Source organism: Dreissena polymorpha, chromosome 6 (assembly GCF_020536995.1).
Source record: "Dreissena polymorpha isolate Duluth1 chromosome 6, UMN_Dpol_1.0, whole genome shotgun sequence".
NCBI lineage: Eukaryota > Metazoa > Mollusca > Bivalvia > Myida > Dreissenidae > Dreissena > Dreissena polymorpha.
The window spans coordinates 81029559-81047058 of record NC_068360.1 but is presented as its reverse complement, the minus strand read 5'-3'; the positions used below and the strand labels follow the sequence as shown (position 1 = coordinate 81047058).

Sequence of the window (17500 nt, the reverse complement as noted above, 5' to 3'; positions counted from 1 at the left end):
CATGTGTTTGAATAACCTTCATAAAAAGGGCTATTGAATCATTCAAAAATTAATATACCAAGCATAATTTTAGGAAATATACGTAAACGTAATGTAACGGATTGTATTATTTTGATCTGATCTCTGTACATGTTGTGTATGCTATGGATTGTTGACTGTAAACGATAATGTGTACCACTATGTTTACAACTATTTGCCCTTATTGCACCATGTTATGGTAACGTTTTGCCCCATCAATTGCAGTTAATGTGAGTGTTCATGTTGTAAAGAAATCATATCTGAAAATAAACTAGTTCTTTAATGTACATTCATTATTTATCATGGCATACAATACTTGAACTTTTAATGTTCAGATACGAAATAACCCAACACGTATTTCATTGATCAAACACAAAGGGCAGTCTTATATGCTGAAATGTTCTGAATAATTGTGCTTCAAAACAAATCATTCAATTAGAGTATAAACATGACATGAAGGTACCATCATTGGCTGACTGTATTATGAGAAAAGTATGGACATTATCCAAAGATACAGCCTTTAAATTGGTTTATTAAAGTTACAAAAAGTAACAACCTATATTAAACATAAGCATAACATCAGTAGACATTCGAATAAAAAAATAATGGACATATTTTCCCCCTAACACTGTCTGCCAATGTGTTGACATAAATATTTCCGCCAAAAAGACATCCGCCAAAAAGGAATGTATCTGAAATTCAAACTAAATTGTCATGTCCGGAAAACACTTCATTTACGGTCTCCTTAATTTAAGATTAAACCGGTCGTCAACTGAACAGTATTGTCGTTATAAAGCTTTTAAGTTGAGTTTTAACGTATATTTATTTATACGGCATATTAATTCGTAGTAGTTTTTGTAGTGGCAGTGTTGTCATTGTAGTAATAGAAGTTGCAGTAGCAGTAGCATTAGCAGTAGCAGTAGTAGGAGCAGTAACAGTAGCAGTAACAGTAACAGTAGCAGTAACAGGAGCAGTAACAGTAGCAGTTATAGTAGTAGTAGTAGTAACAGTAGTAGCGGTTGTAGTAGCAGTAGTAGTGGTAGTTGTAGAATTAGTGGTAGTAGTAGAATTAGTGGTAGTAGTAACGAAAAGAAAATAGAGAAAGATTCGACCTCACACGCGCGTAAAGCCAGGCCAGTTGAGCTCTGCGGGCCACTGGACTCTCTTTCTGACCCTACAAGGTGAGTGAGACTGTCGCTATGATATTTAATTGTCTAGGAGAGCTCGGTCTCGCAACAGGTAAATCTTTTAATAGTGCAATTTAAACAATGTTATCAAATTAAATAAAAGTTATAATAATAATAATAATAATAATAATAATAATAATAATAATAATAATAATAATAATTATATTATTATTATTATTATTATTATTATTATTATTATAATTATTATCATTATTATTATTATTATTATTATTATTATTATCATTATTATTATTATTATTATTATTATTATTATTATTATTATTATTAATTATTATTATTATTATTATTATTATTATTATTATTATTATAGTAATACAAATAATATTATTTTTTATAATTGTTGAATTATTAAATATTATATTGGTTACTCCTCTCTTTCTTTTATTTACGCGTTCAATTTAACTTGAATACGTTTATGATAATATATCTTCAATTCAAGAAGTTTTGATATTATATTTCGAAGCAGCCTTTCGCAATTTAGTACCGCCGTTCGTTTATGAAACTATTGTTATTTGGATTCTTGTTGAATGTGCAATATTTATTTCTCGTCATTTTTTATTCAAATGAAATTGTGTTCAGTTATTAATATATTATTGTAAACTCACTTATTGTCATAGTCTTCCACACGCACACACCACATAATTGAACGCAGAGCTGTGAAAGCCGACAGGCGGGGTTCACACGTTGGCGCCAAAAATGTATCCATCGACTGCGATTGTGTGCGCGATCTTGGCCGCGCTTTTCGCCGTCGCCTCCTCAAGTAAGGCAAATTATCAACAAATTGTTCACCATCATTTTCATATTAATCATCGCAAATTGGTCTTTTTTTACGTTGAACAAAACGGAACGAATTTATATAATGATTTTCAGTTCAATGTTAACATATTCATTTAATATTAGTTTCATTTTATATATTTTGTTCATATTTCTTTTTCATTTTATTGATTATGTATAAGACAGATAAAGGTAAGTTTTTTTCTCCCATTGCCTTCAAATGTGTTATATTATCAAAACAAAATGTTGCTGTATCTTTAATTTACCATATATATGTACAGATACCTAACATGGCGTGACATGCCTCACCATTAACCAGTTATATATTTCTTTGTATTGTTTTATGTGGAATAATGGGCATATTGTCTTTTTTCCCGAATAAAGAATATCATATCACATATATATATATATATATTATCCAAACTGTTTCATTTTTTAAAAGAAGTATAAGCCAGTCACGGCTTTCAATACTATAGAATCTTCCACTCAATGATGTATGACGTCTTTTTATTGGTGTTCTTTCGGCCTGTTGACACACTGCACTTTATGTTACAAAAGCAATCCACAACAACCTTTTAAATAAAAAATCATTGTGCGATATTTTCCAATTGTTTGATTCCAATGAATACGGTATACTAGGAATAAGGTTAAATAAGTTCTGAAAATTATGTCTTCTCTAATCTGGTTTAATCTGTAATAAGCGTAATTAAAACAATAAAGAAAACCAATGTCATCCAATGCTTTCATAGCCTCAAACGTTGATAATTTCACAGTTTCGAAATCAATCGTCGTATGCGCCCTGTCAAACACTTCTTCTTGAAAACACAAATAATGTTTGACTCGCGCATATTTATACCAATAGCCTTCGATTATCTTCGTTTTCTGCTTTATGAAAATATCTTCTTCATTTAATTGTGAATGAATATGAGTTTCTGTGTAGCATAAGCTACAATATGTTCTATTTCCTTCATGAAATAAAATGGCAAACAGGTTACATACAAAAACGCCACGGTAAGATGAATATCCCAGTACAATCATAAGCAAATGTAAAAAAATATTTTTATAAAATGAACACCACTGTAAAATGATGAATAAGTGTATGTATGTATTTCCTAGGCATACTTCGATGTTCCGTTAGGTCATCATTTCCCATCATAACCTCTAACCTCAATAATAGACCCTTTTCACAATAGGCTAAAATTGATAAGAGCGCAAAGTCACGTGACTCGCAGAACTCCAGAACGAGGCTGAACGTGTATAAAAATCCAATAGTCCCGCGCAACGCCGCATCTGATTTCAACCTTTCACTCTTTTAAACATTCGGCGATGTAATGATTTATAAACACAATATGACATTGTCAGAATAAGTTAAATAAATATGTACTTCACATTATAAGTGTCAATACATTAAATATATTGTCTTGGTTAAAGTTCTTGTTTTTCTTCTTGTTGTTTCACACATTTGACAATCTTTGTTAGAGCTTTTTATCGCGCTGTTTGAATTAAGATCTATCTTGTTTATTGATACTACTGTGGTTTAATAACCCCTGTGTTCCGGATAATTCCATTATCTCGTTATTATCAGATACTGTGCGGATAAAAACTAAATAACAGCATGGTGTCATATACCACCCGTGGTAGATGCCTGGTCATTGAAAACCATGTATGGTACCCCAATGTCTTTTCGTGGTATAAGTATTACGTAGTCATTTCTAAGACTAATGTAACGCCAAATACTCAAACTAAATACTGTATGGATATTAGCCAGTTAACCATAATAATACAGTGAATGCTGGACATTCGTCCTAGCCTATTTTTTTACACAGGCTGACATTCGTTCCTATGTTTTTTGACAACCTGAACATTCGTGCCATCGTTATTTTGACAATGCGGATAATGGTTCCTACATAATTTTGACAGCCCAGACATTCGTTCCTTCGTTATTTGGACAGCCCGGAGATTCGTTCCTGAATAATTGATATCCCGGTCATTATCATCACATTTTATCAAAATAATATGACACCAGTACTCTGGGCATTTTATCCGGTATTTCAATGTGTCATTGGAAAAATAGTTTTAAAAAATCTCATATTTTATGTTATACTTTATATTGTTGTAAGATTTTATCGTGATCATGAGAATGATAACGTTAAAATATATTCGAATATATCGACTTACATTTTGATCTGTCATTTGCCAAACCTTGCAGAAATCTGTGCGTTAAAACTATGTAGGAGTATATATCCGGTTTGTCAAAATAATGTTGGAACGATTGTCCGGGATGTCTCAATAGCGTGGGAATGAATGTCCGGGTAGTTAAAACAACATATAAACGAATGTCCGCCTTGTCAAAATTAGTGTAGAAACGATTTTCATTGTTTAAGAATTTTCGGATACATAATTAAGTGCTTAATACTTTGAAAAACATTTGAAATATTTATAAACTTTTATGCAAAACACGAAACCTATTTAGCGGGTACCGCTAAAATAAAAATCCGTCCTTACATAGTCTTATAAAGAGTGTTTGTTAGTGTATGGAAGAACACAATTAAAACAAGCATTTTCATTGACCACAAAAGGGTTAAAGAATGGTTCCGAAAAATAATCACACACAGACAAGAGCGATTTATGACATGAAGTGACACACACACACACACCACACACTCACACACACACTAAATACCAAACTACACACACCACCACACACCCACAATCAACACCACACACCACACCACACCCACACACACACACAACACACACACATAACACACACACACACCACACCCACACAACACACACACTACACACACAACACACCAGAAAGTAAATAAAGTAAAATAAAAAAATAAAGAAAGAAATGAAAGAGTATAAAGTAAATAAGAAAGAAAGAAAGAATATAGAGAGAATATAGAGAAAATATGATAATATATAATATATAGATATATATAATATTATATATATAAAATCACCCATAATCAAGTTTTAAGATAAATCAAGGTGCATTGCATAGACAGGTTTAGTTTGCCTCCACGTTCGTTGTTTTTACCTGTATAAAAGAAGTCTTTCTGATATTGTCTTTTACTGTTAAAAGAACATTACTTTAAAGTAAAAGAAAATGACATAACATTTATTAAATAGTTCATGTGGCTTTTGCATTTCTATTGCTTTTTCTTATGATTGAGTCTACACACATTTTACACGTTCGATCGTCCGTGAAAAATATTACAGACCAACAAACATACCTTTGAGAATGTAAGCTATTTAATAACGTTTTGTGTTATACGACTTGTGTATATCTTTGTTTTGTGCAATTAGCAATTATTGTCTATTCTTCCGATCACATTTGCTCCGATGACAATGTGTATCTTGAATTTGAATCAAGATTAAATAAAATGTATATACACGTTTAATATATACACTAGTGGTACTAAATACTATGGCTTTGAAATATGACTTAGGTGTGAGAATGTTTATTTTATAACCCCTCATCAATGTATTGACTAAACAACACATTTATGTGTTTGTCGTTATTGTTAACAGTGTAAATAGTATACTCATAAAAATCGCGAATGTAATAAATAAAATTCAACTGGTTTATAACCATCGATATTATCCGCCAAAGATCTGTACAATTTCAGCCTTGTTCTGAAATTCGACGCGTCACGTGATATCTAAAAATAGCAACAGCGGTAGTATTGTGAAACTGGTCTATTGAGTCAATGGTACAACATCACGATGACACCATTGTCCGACATTGATTATGCGAGTTTGATAGAACGACTACTCGACGGTGTAGCATCGCCATCTTGATCGCACCATCGCAACAGCGGCATCGTGATGTCGTACTGTTGTGCCATCGTACAATCGCATCATTATACCGTATTAAGTTAACCATCTTCATCGCACCATCGCAACAGCGCCATCGTGATGTCGCAATCTTGAATCATCGTGTAATCGCATCACTATACCGTCTTTAGTTCTTCTTCGCGCCATCGCATAAGCGGCATCGTGATATCGTTTCGTTGTACCATCATATAATTGCAACATTGCAAAGTCGTTAGTTTACCATCTTGTTAGCGAAACGCAACATCGTGTTATCGGCATCTATACACTCAACTACATATGTCAATTCGAACCTAACCCATTTATGCCTAGTCACGGACTCTAGATTACAATATACACTCCGTGGCCTAGTGGAGTCTTCCATCCTTCTAAACTGGATCCATTTATTTCCAAAATTAGGGATTTCTAGTATACTTATTTCTATATTTAGAATATTTCTTACCAAAATTCCTTGAAGAAAACAGCGCAGACCCTGATGAGACGCCGCATCATGCGGCGTCTCATCTGGGTCTACGCTGTTTACCAAGGCCATTTTTCTATACACTAGTCATAAATGGGTTAAAACATTTATGACACAAAACACATAATAATGCAGATATTATGTTTTACGATCGGAACTTAATTAATTTGTTTTCCAAATTCGAGTATCAAACTATGTAACATTCACTATGTGTAATTGTGCTGTTAATGGTAGGCTCTCGGTTGAGATTGATCACCAGTTGTTTCTGTGTGTGTATATATATGTTCGTGTGTGTTTCTTTAAATATATAGGTGTCGTCAAACATCCGTACCAATAATGTCATCTTTACTTAGAATCGGTTATGATTATCCAATGAATTCTACGAGGTATTCATTAGGGCCAGGTTTAACCTAAGGTTTAATTACAGAATCTAACTGATTTGAACAATTTATAAAACCTTTGAAAGCTCCGAAGTGTCATAAAAATTACCGTGTATAAATAAAAACGCCACACTTGTCTTCAAATGTTTGCAGACAACTGCAAGACGCTTCAAATTCAAGCTAACGGGGCTCTTAAAAGCGGCACGTACACCGTCCAGAACAGCGCCGGGCAGTCATATCGCATCTACTGTCAGTTCTACAACGGCTACGGATACACGTTCCTTTCCACCTCAACTAACGTCAATGTCGACATGTCCTCCCTCTATGACGATAAGTCGCACGTGATCATACGTCACAAGCGATCAAACGGCGTCCAGTACACATCGACTATGGCTCAGTTGGGAAGTTATGCCTCTACACCAGTGTCGGTGCAATATTCGGCATACAGCGGGTATGGGGGGCCGCTAAACACTGCTATGGCGCCGTATATTTTCGTAGGTTTTATTCCGGCATCGATGACCTATACGGGAGCAGTGCAGGGATGGAAAGTCAACGGGGGCGACCTGACCTTCACTAGCTGCGATGGGAATCCCAACAGCTACATCACTTTCTTCTTCAACCCGTCTGGACAAGGGTATTCGAGCTACGTCGGGGGGCACAACACGCTCATGTACCAGTGGTATGATGGCGCCTCTGCCGTCGCTCAGTCTGAGTACCTCCCTGACGAGTTTTTCGCCAACTACCACGAGGTCCATCAGGGCGGCTGTGGCGGCTACAGTCGAGGCTCGAACGTACCGACCGGGGGAGCGGTAGGGATGAAATTTAGTGAGTACTGACTCATTTTTTTAAGGTTCTAACGGCTTAAATAATGTTACCATATGTTGCCGATAAAATATGTCTAAAGTAAATGTGCAAATTTAATTCATTTTTTTGGAATAATTGGACGACATGTTATCATAATTAATACAAAACATCAATATTACAATGTACACCGCACCCTTTCAAAGAAGCGGGGATATAACATTTTGAACCCGGTGTGTCGGTTAGTAAATTGGCAGGTCGGTAAGTCGGTCCGCACACCATACATTTCAGCACGGTATATAGAGAACGCTTTATTCTTCATCCATGCAAACAAATATGATAGTTATTTTTGACGATGGGACAACATTTTTTTTTATGTCAACGGGGTAAAGGTCAAGGTCAGGATGGATAGGAAATGAAACAGATACAATGCTCATAATAGTACTGTTTATATCGGTAAAATATCCCTAAAGAAGGCTTTAAAGGGATCTTTTCACAGTTTGGTAAATTGACAAAATTGAAAAAAAGTTGTTTCAGATTCGCAAATTTTCGTTTTAGTTATGATATTTGTGAGGAACAGTATTTCTGAACATTTACCATAGTCCAATATAGCCATTATATGTATCTTTTGACGATTTGAAAACCTATTAATTATAAAGCGTTGCAACGCGAAACGATTGAATAATTTGGAGAGTTCTGTTGTCGTTTAAATTTACGAAACTACAAAGATTGCATATATAAGGTATTTTATACTCGTACTGTGTATACCCGGCGGAATAGCCGAGAGGGCGAATGCGTTTTTACTTCAGACTAACTCCAGGACTCCTGTGGTCACTGGTTCGAGCCCTAATACAGGCTACATTTTTTTCCTTTTTTAAATTTTATTCTTGATTTTTTACTGGAGCTTTTAAGATCCAATGTTTACATTTATCAATATAAAGCATTTAATGACAAACTTTTAAAATATGCCAAAATCTGTGAAAAGGCCACTTTAACCCATTTATGCCTAGTAGATTCTCCCATCCTTCTAAATTGGATCAATTTATTTTCAAAATAAGAGATTTCTATTATACTTATTTCTTTATTTAGACTATTTCTTACAAAAAATCCTTTAAGCAAACAGCGCAGACCCTGATGAGACGCCGCATCATGCGGCGTCTCATCTGGGTCTACGCTGTTTGCCAAGGCCTTTTTTCCAGACGCTAGGCATAAATGGGTTAAATCGTGATAAATCATAATTTTTGACGAGTTCCATAATTTATAATACAATTACATGTGCTCATCCACTAAATGTAATCATTGGAGATTAATTCTAAGTAAATGAGATTATATTTAATGTGTGAATACATTTTATTTATAAAAAACATCAATATTTTCATGTTAACAGTTATTATTTAAAACATTGCCGTCTGGTGTGCATTTGAATTAGTATCTGGGCAGTGTTGATGAAATATTTTACAATCACAATAAAAGAAACCACGTTTCAATTTCTCAATGACGAATTTGTTGCAACTCGGGACAAGGCATATATGTGTTAAAAAGATCTCGTGTGGTATCTTAATTGCTCTTGTTGTTTCATATTTTTTTTAAAGAAAGAAAGGAAAACAAGTCTGCAGTTTCTTACGGAATTGTAAATTTTTAAGTCATATTGGATTAATCACGTTGGTCTCTAAAGATGAAAAAATTGTTTTTATCGCGCAAGAACATAAACTAGTTTTACATTGCTTTAATATTTACAGATTCCATATTAGATTTGTTTTACATGAAAAATCTATTTTTAATAAAAAATAGTATTCATATGTCTATTGTGTGCTGTCTGCAGCGATTGAGTGCGCAGTTCCGGCGAATGTCGACGGCGCGCAAATGACGTACTCGGGCACAAGCATCGGCCACACTGCCAAGTATACGTGCCTCTCCGGATATCAACACACGGGTGGCGATCTCTCTCGTACCTGCAGCGGAAGTGGCGCCTGGTCCGGCTCAACTCCCGTATGCGGAAGTGAGCTAGCTTCTCTCTTGACTTGAAATAATCTTGTTTTATTAAAACGCTGTCGCAATCTATCCAATATCATATTTAATTTACTCGACGTTAGATTGCTGGGTGCTTAGCACCATGATATTGATTCGCCTTCTTAACCGACACACTTTATTTTTCGGCAGTCTTTTAACTTATTATTTTGCTATTGTACAATGAATGCTTAGCAATTAAAAAAATACGCGCCTGTAATTAGTTTGCTGAAAGTCATCATGTTTATTCGTTAATCACATCCACCTTTGTAAAAGATACTCTATTCCTATTTTTAGTTTTGATATTTAAATTTAACTATTTTACCAATATGCAATTACTGCAATAACTGGTTAAAATGACACCGATTGAATTTGTTTCTTTATCGTCAAAATTCATGCTCGCTTCATTAAGCTAAAGTATCTCGGTCAAATACTTTATGTGTATTAGTATTTAACATTACCTTTGCGATTTAATCAAATATGGTGATAACTGGACATATACACTAGGTTCCGTAGATTTACTTTTTTATAAGTAAGAATTTCTTTTTAAAAGTATTTTGTTCCAGTTTCATATTTACTTTCACATGTTTTCACCATTAATTTCATATTATTATTTCTAGACATTAACGATTGTTCCCCGAATCCGTGTCAAAATGGTGGACAATGCACGGATGGCATCAATGCTTACACGTGCGCATGCGCAAAGGGGTTTCTGGGCAAAGTTTGTGAAACAAGTAAGTGCACACTGTTTAGTTTGGCGCTGAAATAACTTGTATCAAACTATCTGTTTATCATAATTATTATTGATTTAAGTGGCGTGTTTTTATTATCCTATATAATAGATCTACTGATCAAAGAATAGTTTAAATAACACTTTATGTTAAAAGTGAATCGTTTCAAGCACCTCACGCACAATTTTCCCCCACGTGTAAATAATGGCTTTATTCTGTACTTTTATTTATATCGTTTCTGATCTCAGAAATCCAAATTGTTGTTTATTGAACGATAAACAATGATGTATCGAAACGTATTATTAACATTTATTAAGCAGACGAATCAAATGGAATTTTGGCGATTTCCAAGACCAAATGTAAACGTAGGCGATGACATAATGGGTCCATATCTATATGAACCAAAGACCTATAGATAACATGTTATCTAGAGGTCTGTCGGACCGTATTTGGTACAAAAACGAATATGGTACATTTGTACCATATTCGGCCGAATATGGTACAAATGTACCATACTCGGACCGAAGATGGTACAATTTTCGACCGAATATGGTACAAACATTGTACCATATTCGGTTGGAATAAGTTTTTCTATGCTCGCCAAAACGTATTTGGTACATACCAAAAAAACTCATAAAAATGAAAATGGCCTACGTATATGGTACATAAATTATGTATTTCTTAATAAATGAAATAGTCTGCCGATGTGTAAACTTTTTTTCAAACTCAAATATTATTAACCTAATATTGGAAGTGACAAAAGTATCATCATCATCATCATCATCATCATCATCATCATCATCGTCGTCGTCGTCGTCGTCGTCGTCGTCGTAACTAGCAGTAACAGAAACAGCTAACCTAACCACACTTTACATGGATTTTGCTGGTTGTGTAACTGTTTCGCCGGCTAGCTCAGTCGGTTGCGCGTCAGATTGGCACGCAGGCGGCCTGGGTTCGATTCCCGGGCGGGCCAGATACTTTCGTGGAGATCATTAATAGCAATTTTCAAATTTTTAAAACTTTTTTTTTCGAAAGTGTATTTTCACCAAAATCCGATTTAAGAGATTTTGAGCTCTTTTAAATGAATATATCTCTCCAAAAATAAGGATGTTTGACTGGCTGCTTTAGACAGGTGTGACTGTATTCCTAAACATTACTTTGTAAAGTTGATTTGTCGTTCCGACGTCATATTGCTGAGAAGCCGACAAAGCTTTGAAGTTTCCGATTTTTTCTTTGATAACGTGCCGCTTTAAAAAGGCGGGAATTTTGCACACGAGTCTTACTCAGAAGTCAGTAACCATATTTGACTTGGCGGTCGGCAAGAAAAGTTGTGATTTTCGACTAGAAAGAATTGAAATCCAAACTTTCTTCAAACTTCAAAAGGATTCTTGACAGTAAGTACTGTACATAATTTTAATTTTCAGTTGTCTTAATATGCATTGATGTTTTAACATGCATTGATTTTTATGTTTTATGCCCCCCCCCTCAGAGTGCATTTGCAGTTGTCCGTCCGTCTATCCAATTGTCCGTGGCATTCCTTCCGGGTGCGTAACTCCTAAACTGCTAAAATATTTAAGCTACAGTCATTTTTTCGAAAGTGTATTTTCCACCAAAATCAGATCGAGCTCCTGTAATCTGTAGATTTGAACATTTTAAATTTTATGGAGTTTATAGGTCTTTGACCTTCGAACCCTGCCTAGTCGTGACTTCTGGTGAGCGACCTAGGCCCCCAGGGCCCCTTCTTTATATCCCTTCCATCCACGTAGCATTGGTTTCTACAGACCGTTTGTCCGTTGACCGCCATAAGTTTGCCCTCTATTTTTCCCCTGAATTTGAATTCGGTTGGATTTCAATGAAACTTTACATGAAGTACTTGCTACTTTCATTGCGCATATTGCCCGGAAGTTCGGATTGTAAATTTTAGCGGAGCTATCAGACGAGTGATTTTAGCTCAGCTCATGTCGTGAGACATTCGTTTTCGACACGCGGTGTTCAATACAAGCTCTATTAACTAATGAAGTATAAATGTATAATAACTTATTATATTATTTCAGATGAAGGAAGCAATTAGGAGAAAAAGGAAGCAATTAGGGTGCTTGCCCAGGTCGAAGTACGACATTATTGTCAGATGTTTAAACGGATCGTTCGATGTCCCTGTGAAGAAACGGACACCTGAAGAGAATAATTGTTTGGCCATGATTAGAAAACGTAAGGACTTCGAGCTTGGTGACCGGGGTTCTTTATTGTGTGGCGGAAAGCAAGTCCTTGTGAAAGAAGATCTTCCTAGATTTGTTGAGAAGATGTTCATGGAAAACAAAGGATGTGGAGCAAGGGTTATTTACAACAAACTGAAAGTAAATTACACGGGGTTCTCGGAACAAGCTATCCTTGAAATACTGTACAATAGCAAGTATTACCATGAGAAGTATCCGAGATTTACAAACAAGCCAAAGCCAAAGACAATTACAGAAGAGGAACCAGGCAAAAGATGGCAGATTGACATAATTAACATGAAAAATCAAAGTGTTAGCTACAAGGGGTCCACATACAGTTATATTCTACAAGTCGTGGACGTTTATTCTAGGTACGTTATGCCAAAACCCCTGAAAACGAAGAGTTCGCGTGAAGTTGCAAAGGCATTAGAGGACGTGTTGATGGTTAACCTTGCCCCTGACATCATCCAATGTGACAACGGACTGGAATTTAAAGGCCCTAGTATGAAACTTTTGTTGAACAAGTACAACATCAAAATGATCAATAGTAGGCCGTATCATCCTCAATCACAGGGCAAGTGTGAAAGGTCAAACAGTGTTATAAAGGCCAAGATTCTATTTGCAACAAAAAGTAAACGTGGATTTAACTGGGTCGAAGGGCTTCAAGATTTAGCCTATGCCATAAACACAAGTTTCAAACGAGTTCTTGGGGGTCTCACGCCCTTTGAAGCCTACTACGGAAGAAGTCATGTTTTTACCAAAGAACGTCATAGTTCTCGTGAAATAAAGAAAACCATACGGCGAGCAAATAAAAAGGCTTACAGGTCGCTGTTGAAAAACGCAACTTCCCCAAGCAAGTACAAAGTAGGAGAGACAGTATTAATTCGCTATCCCTTTCGAAAATCCAGGGTGCCAACCAAAAGATATGTTATCGAAGGCAAGGTAGAAAAAGTAAAACGAAATGGTGTTTATATCGTGTCATTTCAAGTACCGAACAAACCCGAACTTGGATTCGTAAGCAAATCGGTTGGGGTCGAAAACATGACTAGCCTAACTGTTGCGTTAGAGAAACAACGAAAAATTAAAAAACATTCATTAAAACAGAACCGCTCAGAGAAACAAAATCACAGAACTAAGTACTATCATGTTTTAACACACCATGAAAATCTGCAGTTGTTGGATGGGGTGAATATTGCCATGGACCCAAATCCGGATGGAAATTGTCAATTTGCTGCTATATCGCATCAACTTGGTAAAATTGGTATATACAAAGACGTAGATGCTTTACGTAAGGAAGCAGTCCATCACATTGTAGAAAACAGATATTTCTATGAAACTTTTGTCTATGATGAAACATTTGATGAATACGTTAAGAATATGTCTAAGAATGGGACATACGGCGACAACCTCACGCTCATTGCACTTATGAGAGAATATAATTTGCAGTGCCTGGTAGTTTCTACCCGAGGAGTCAATTGTGTCAGCAGATGGAAAGTTCGATGGTGATGTTGGAACAATTGCATTGGGGTATTTCCCAGAAGGATTTGGCATGCATTACGTTAGTATCCGTATCAATCAACGCGTGTACAAGGACATAATATCACGCTTAGAACAGTCGTATGACAACGGTGACTCTGGCGACAGCGCTGCGTCTGGCGACAACGCTGCGTCAGGCGACAACGCTGCGTCTGGCGACAACGGTGACTCTGGCGACAACGGTGACTCCGGCGACACCGCTGCGTCTGGCGACAACACTGCATCTGGCGACAACGCTGCGTCTGGCGACAACGGTGACTCTTGCGACAACGGTGACTCCGGCGACAACGGTGACTCCAGCGACAACGGTGACTCCGGCGACAACGGTGACTCCGGCGACAACGCTGCGTCTGGCGACAACGGTGACTCCGGCGACAACGCTGCGTCTGGCGACAACACTGCATCTGGCGACAACGCTGCGTCTGGCGACAACGGTGACTCTTGCGACAACGGTGACTCCGGCGACAACGGTGACTCCAGCGACAACGGTGACTCCGGCGACAACGGTGACTCCGGCGACAACGCTGCGTCTGGCGACAACGGTGACTCCGGCGACAACGGTGACTCCAGCGACAACGGTGACTCCGGCGACAACGGTGACTCCGGCGACAACGCTGCGTCTGGCGACAACGGTGACTCCGGCGACAACGGTGACTCTGGCGACAACGGTGACGTCTCTGTGTGTTCAGCCCTGAAAGAGCTTCAAGATATGATAAACAATAGGAGGGCACAGAAGCGAACGACTTTTCCATTTCTGATGTTACCACTTCACATTCAAGTTGAAATTTTTAAGTTCTGCATACAATCAAACCCGTCAATCCAGTTTGTGTTGGCGAAGGTCGGCAAACCCTTTAGAGATTTAATAAGGTCAATGAGTTTGCAAACACCTAGAATTTACATTCGGCCGGATATTGGACTAGATACTAGTAACAGAAATCCTGTTAGCGTTCGTTTCCTATTAACAAGAGCGGGCAGAAACAGCGGTCTTATTTCGGCAATAAAAGAAATCATCAAGGGGCCAAAATGGGCAAACGCATGGCTGCGTTTGCGTGTTAGTGGAATCGGTTGGTATGATATCATAGATGTCATGTACAGACATTACAGGTGAAATATACATGTATATCGGTGTTTGGAAACCTGTTATGTTATTTTTGTGATTGATGATTATGTTCTTCTACCGGAAATTTGTTGTCATTTGCTCATTTACTGGTAACTTTTTACGAAGCACATTTGGGATATTTTGGCTGCTACTAAAATGAATGTATATATGTATATTATGTCTTGTCAAAATGCTACAGTTGGATTAAAATTTAAATGCTGTTCTATGTTCTTCAATATTACTTTGAAAAATCCTGTCAGTATACCAATAAATGAAAAAAGTACAAGTTTGTTGAATCTCTTGAATGAAACAAATTATAAAATACAAAATGTAAAATGAATATGTGATGATGATGATGACAAAACATTTGTGATGATGATGATGGTAAAAAAATTGTGATGATGATGGTGGTGGTGATGATGATGACAGTGGTTATGATGATTGGGGTTTGATGATTGTGGTGATGATGATGATGATAATGATGATGATGATGATGATGATAACAAACGTTTTGGGATGATGATGACAGCGATGTTTATCGGACGATGATGATGGTTATAATGATGATGATAAGTTTTTAGATGATGATGACGGCGATGTTTATCGGCCGACGATGATGATAATGATGATGATGATAACAAAATATTTGTGATGATGATGATGGCGATGTTTATTGGCCGATGATGATGATGATATTCTCATCGTCGTCATCATCATCACAACATCCTCATTATCGACCGAAAACATCGCTGTCATTATCATCACAAAAAAAACTTTTGTGATCACCATTACGATCATGATAATGGATATGATGATGTTGGTTTTGATGGTGATGATGATGGTGGTGTTGGTAAAGATAACAACGATGATGATCATTGGGGTGTTGATAATTGATGTGATGATGATGATGATGATGATGATGATGATGATGATGAGATAACGATGATGATGATGATGATGATGATGATGAGATAACGATGATGATGATGATGATGATTACGATGATGAGTGTGTATCATATTCGGAACGAATGTGGTACATTTTTCATCCGAATATGGTACAAGTTTGTACCATATTCGGTCAGGCATTTTACCCCAAAACTGCAGATACGTATATGGTACAATTAGACAGTTGTACCATATTCGGCCGAATATGGTACAAACTTGTACCATATTCGTTTTTGTACCAAATACGGTCCGACAGAGGTCTTTGTATGAACGCATGTATCCCCATTTTTACACGCTGCGTGCTTTTTCTGTTGACGTGTTTGAATTAATATCAGAATGTTATACCGTACGCGTTATACTATGTTGAAGATTTTCTTCGGAATTCACAAGCAACGTGTTAAACCATGTAATGGAGGTTTTATTATTTGCAGACATAAACGAGTGTTCGCCTAACCCTTGTCTGAACGGTGCGCAGTGCATTGACGGAATAAATTCGTACAAGTGCGCATGCGCAGCAGGATATCAAGGCACACGCTGCGAAATTAGTAGGTTTTCTCGCTTTGACTTTGTGTCTGGGTGTTTTAAAATATATTTTAATTGAACAGCGGTGAGTTATTTAAACTGCTTTCTGTAAAATGCTTATAACAATATCTGTTTCATATTGTATTATGGCGCATGCAAACCGCATCCCGTGCGTATTTTGCAGCTTTATAAAATTTCTCATACAGCGTCATACACGTGTTGGATGTCTTTATCGAAGCATTAGTCTCGTTGATTATATATTTGATCTTCTTCAATGCTTCTACAAATGATAATAATGATAATTATAATAATAATAATAATAATAATAATAATAATAATAATAATAATAATAATAATAATAATAATGATAATAATAATAATAATTATAAAAATAATAATAATAATAATAATAATAATAATAATAATAACAATAGTAACAATAATAATAATAATAATAATAATAATAATAATAATAATAATAATAATAATAATAATAAAAACAAATAAAAATCATAATAATACTTAATAATAATAATAACAGTCATAATAATTACATTCGCAATGATTATAATATAATATTACATTTTATGTAAATAATTATTACACTACATAATTATCGCGTCATTCCTAAAACTAAGATAATATCAGTTATATGTTAAATGAGTTTAACATTAAAATAATTGTTTCCAGACATTAACGAGTGCGACCCCAACCCTTGTCTAAATGGTGGCAAATGTACTGATGGAATCAACGCGTTTACTTGCGCGTGCGAGGCCGGCTATCAAGGAAAAACGTGCGAAATTAGTACGCTCCAGATTACTTTTCTATTATATTCACTGAATTGATGTGTATTGTATTTTTCTTCATAATAAGTCGCACACATAATTATGACACACACGTGCTATAAGTGCTCAGCGCCCTCGTGTTATTTGAAACCTTTTGGTTTCAGACATCAATGAGT

At 36.1% G+C, this 17500-nt stretch overlaps 1 protein-coding gene across 1 annotated transcript in view; it reads left to right on the top strand.

The window, feature by feature from the left end:
• The first annotated feature begins 16324 nt into the window (after positions 1-16324).
• The window catches only part of LOC127835851 (neurogenic locus notch homolog protein 1-like), a 33287-nt gene continuing 32111 nt past the window's right edge, over positions 16325-17500 (top strand). The window contains exons 1-3 of the mRNA XM_052362278.1: positions 16325-16562; positions 17230-17343; positions 17489-17500. The exon at positions 17489-17500 is cut by the window's right edge and continues 102 nt beyond it. Of these exons, the coding sequence (XP_052218238.1) occupies positions 16427-16562; positions 17230-17343; positions 17489-17500 (262 nt within the window). The 5' untranslated portion in view covers positions 16325-16426. The remainder of the gene's footprint in view (positions 16563-17229; positions 17344-17488) is intronic.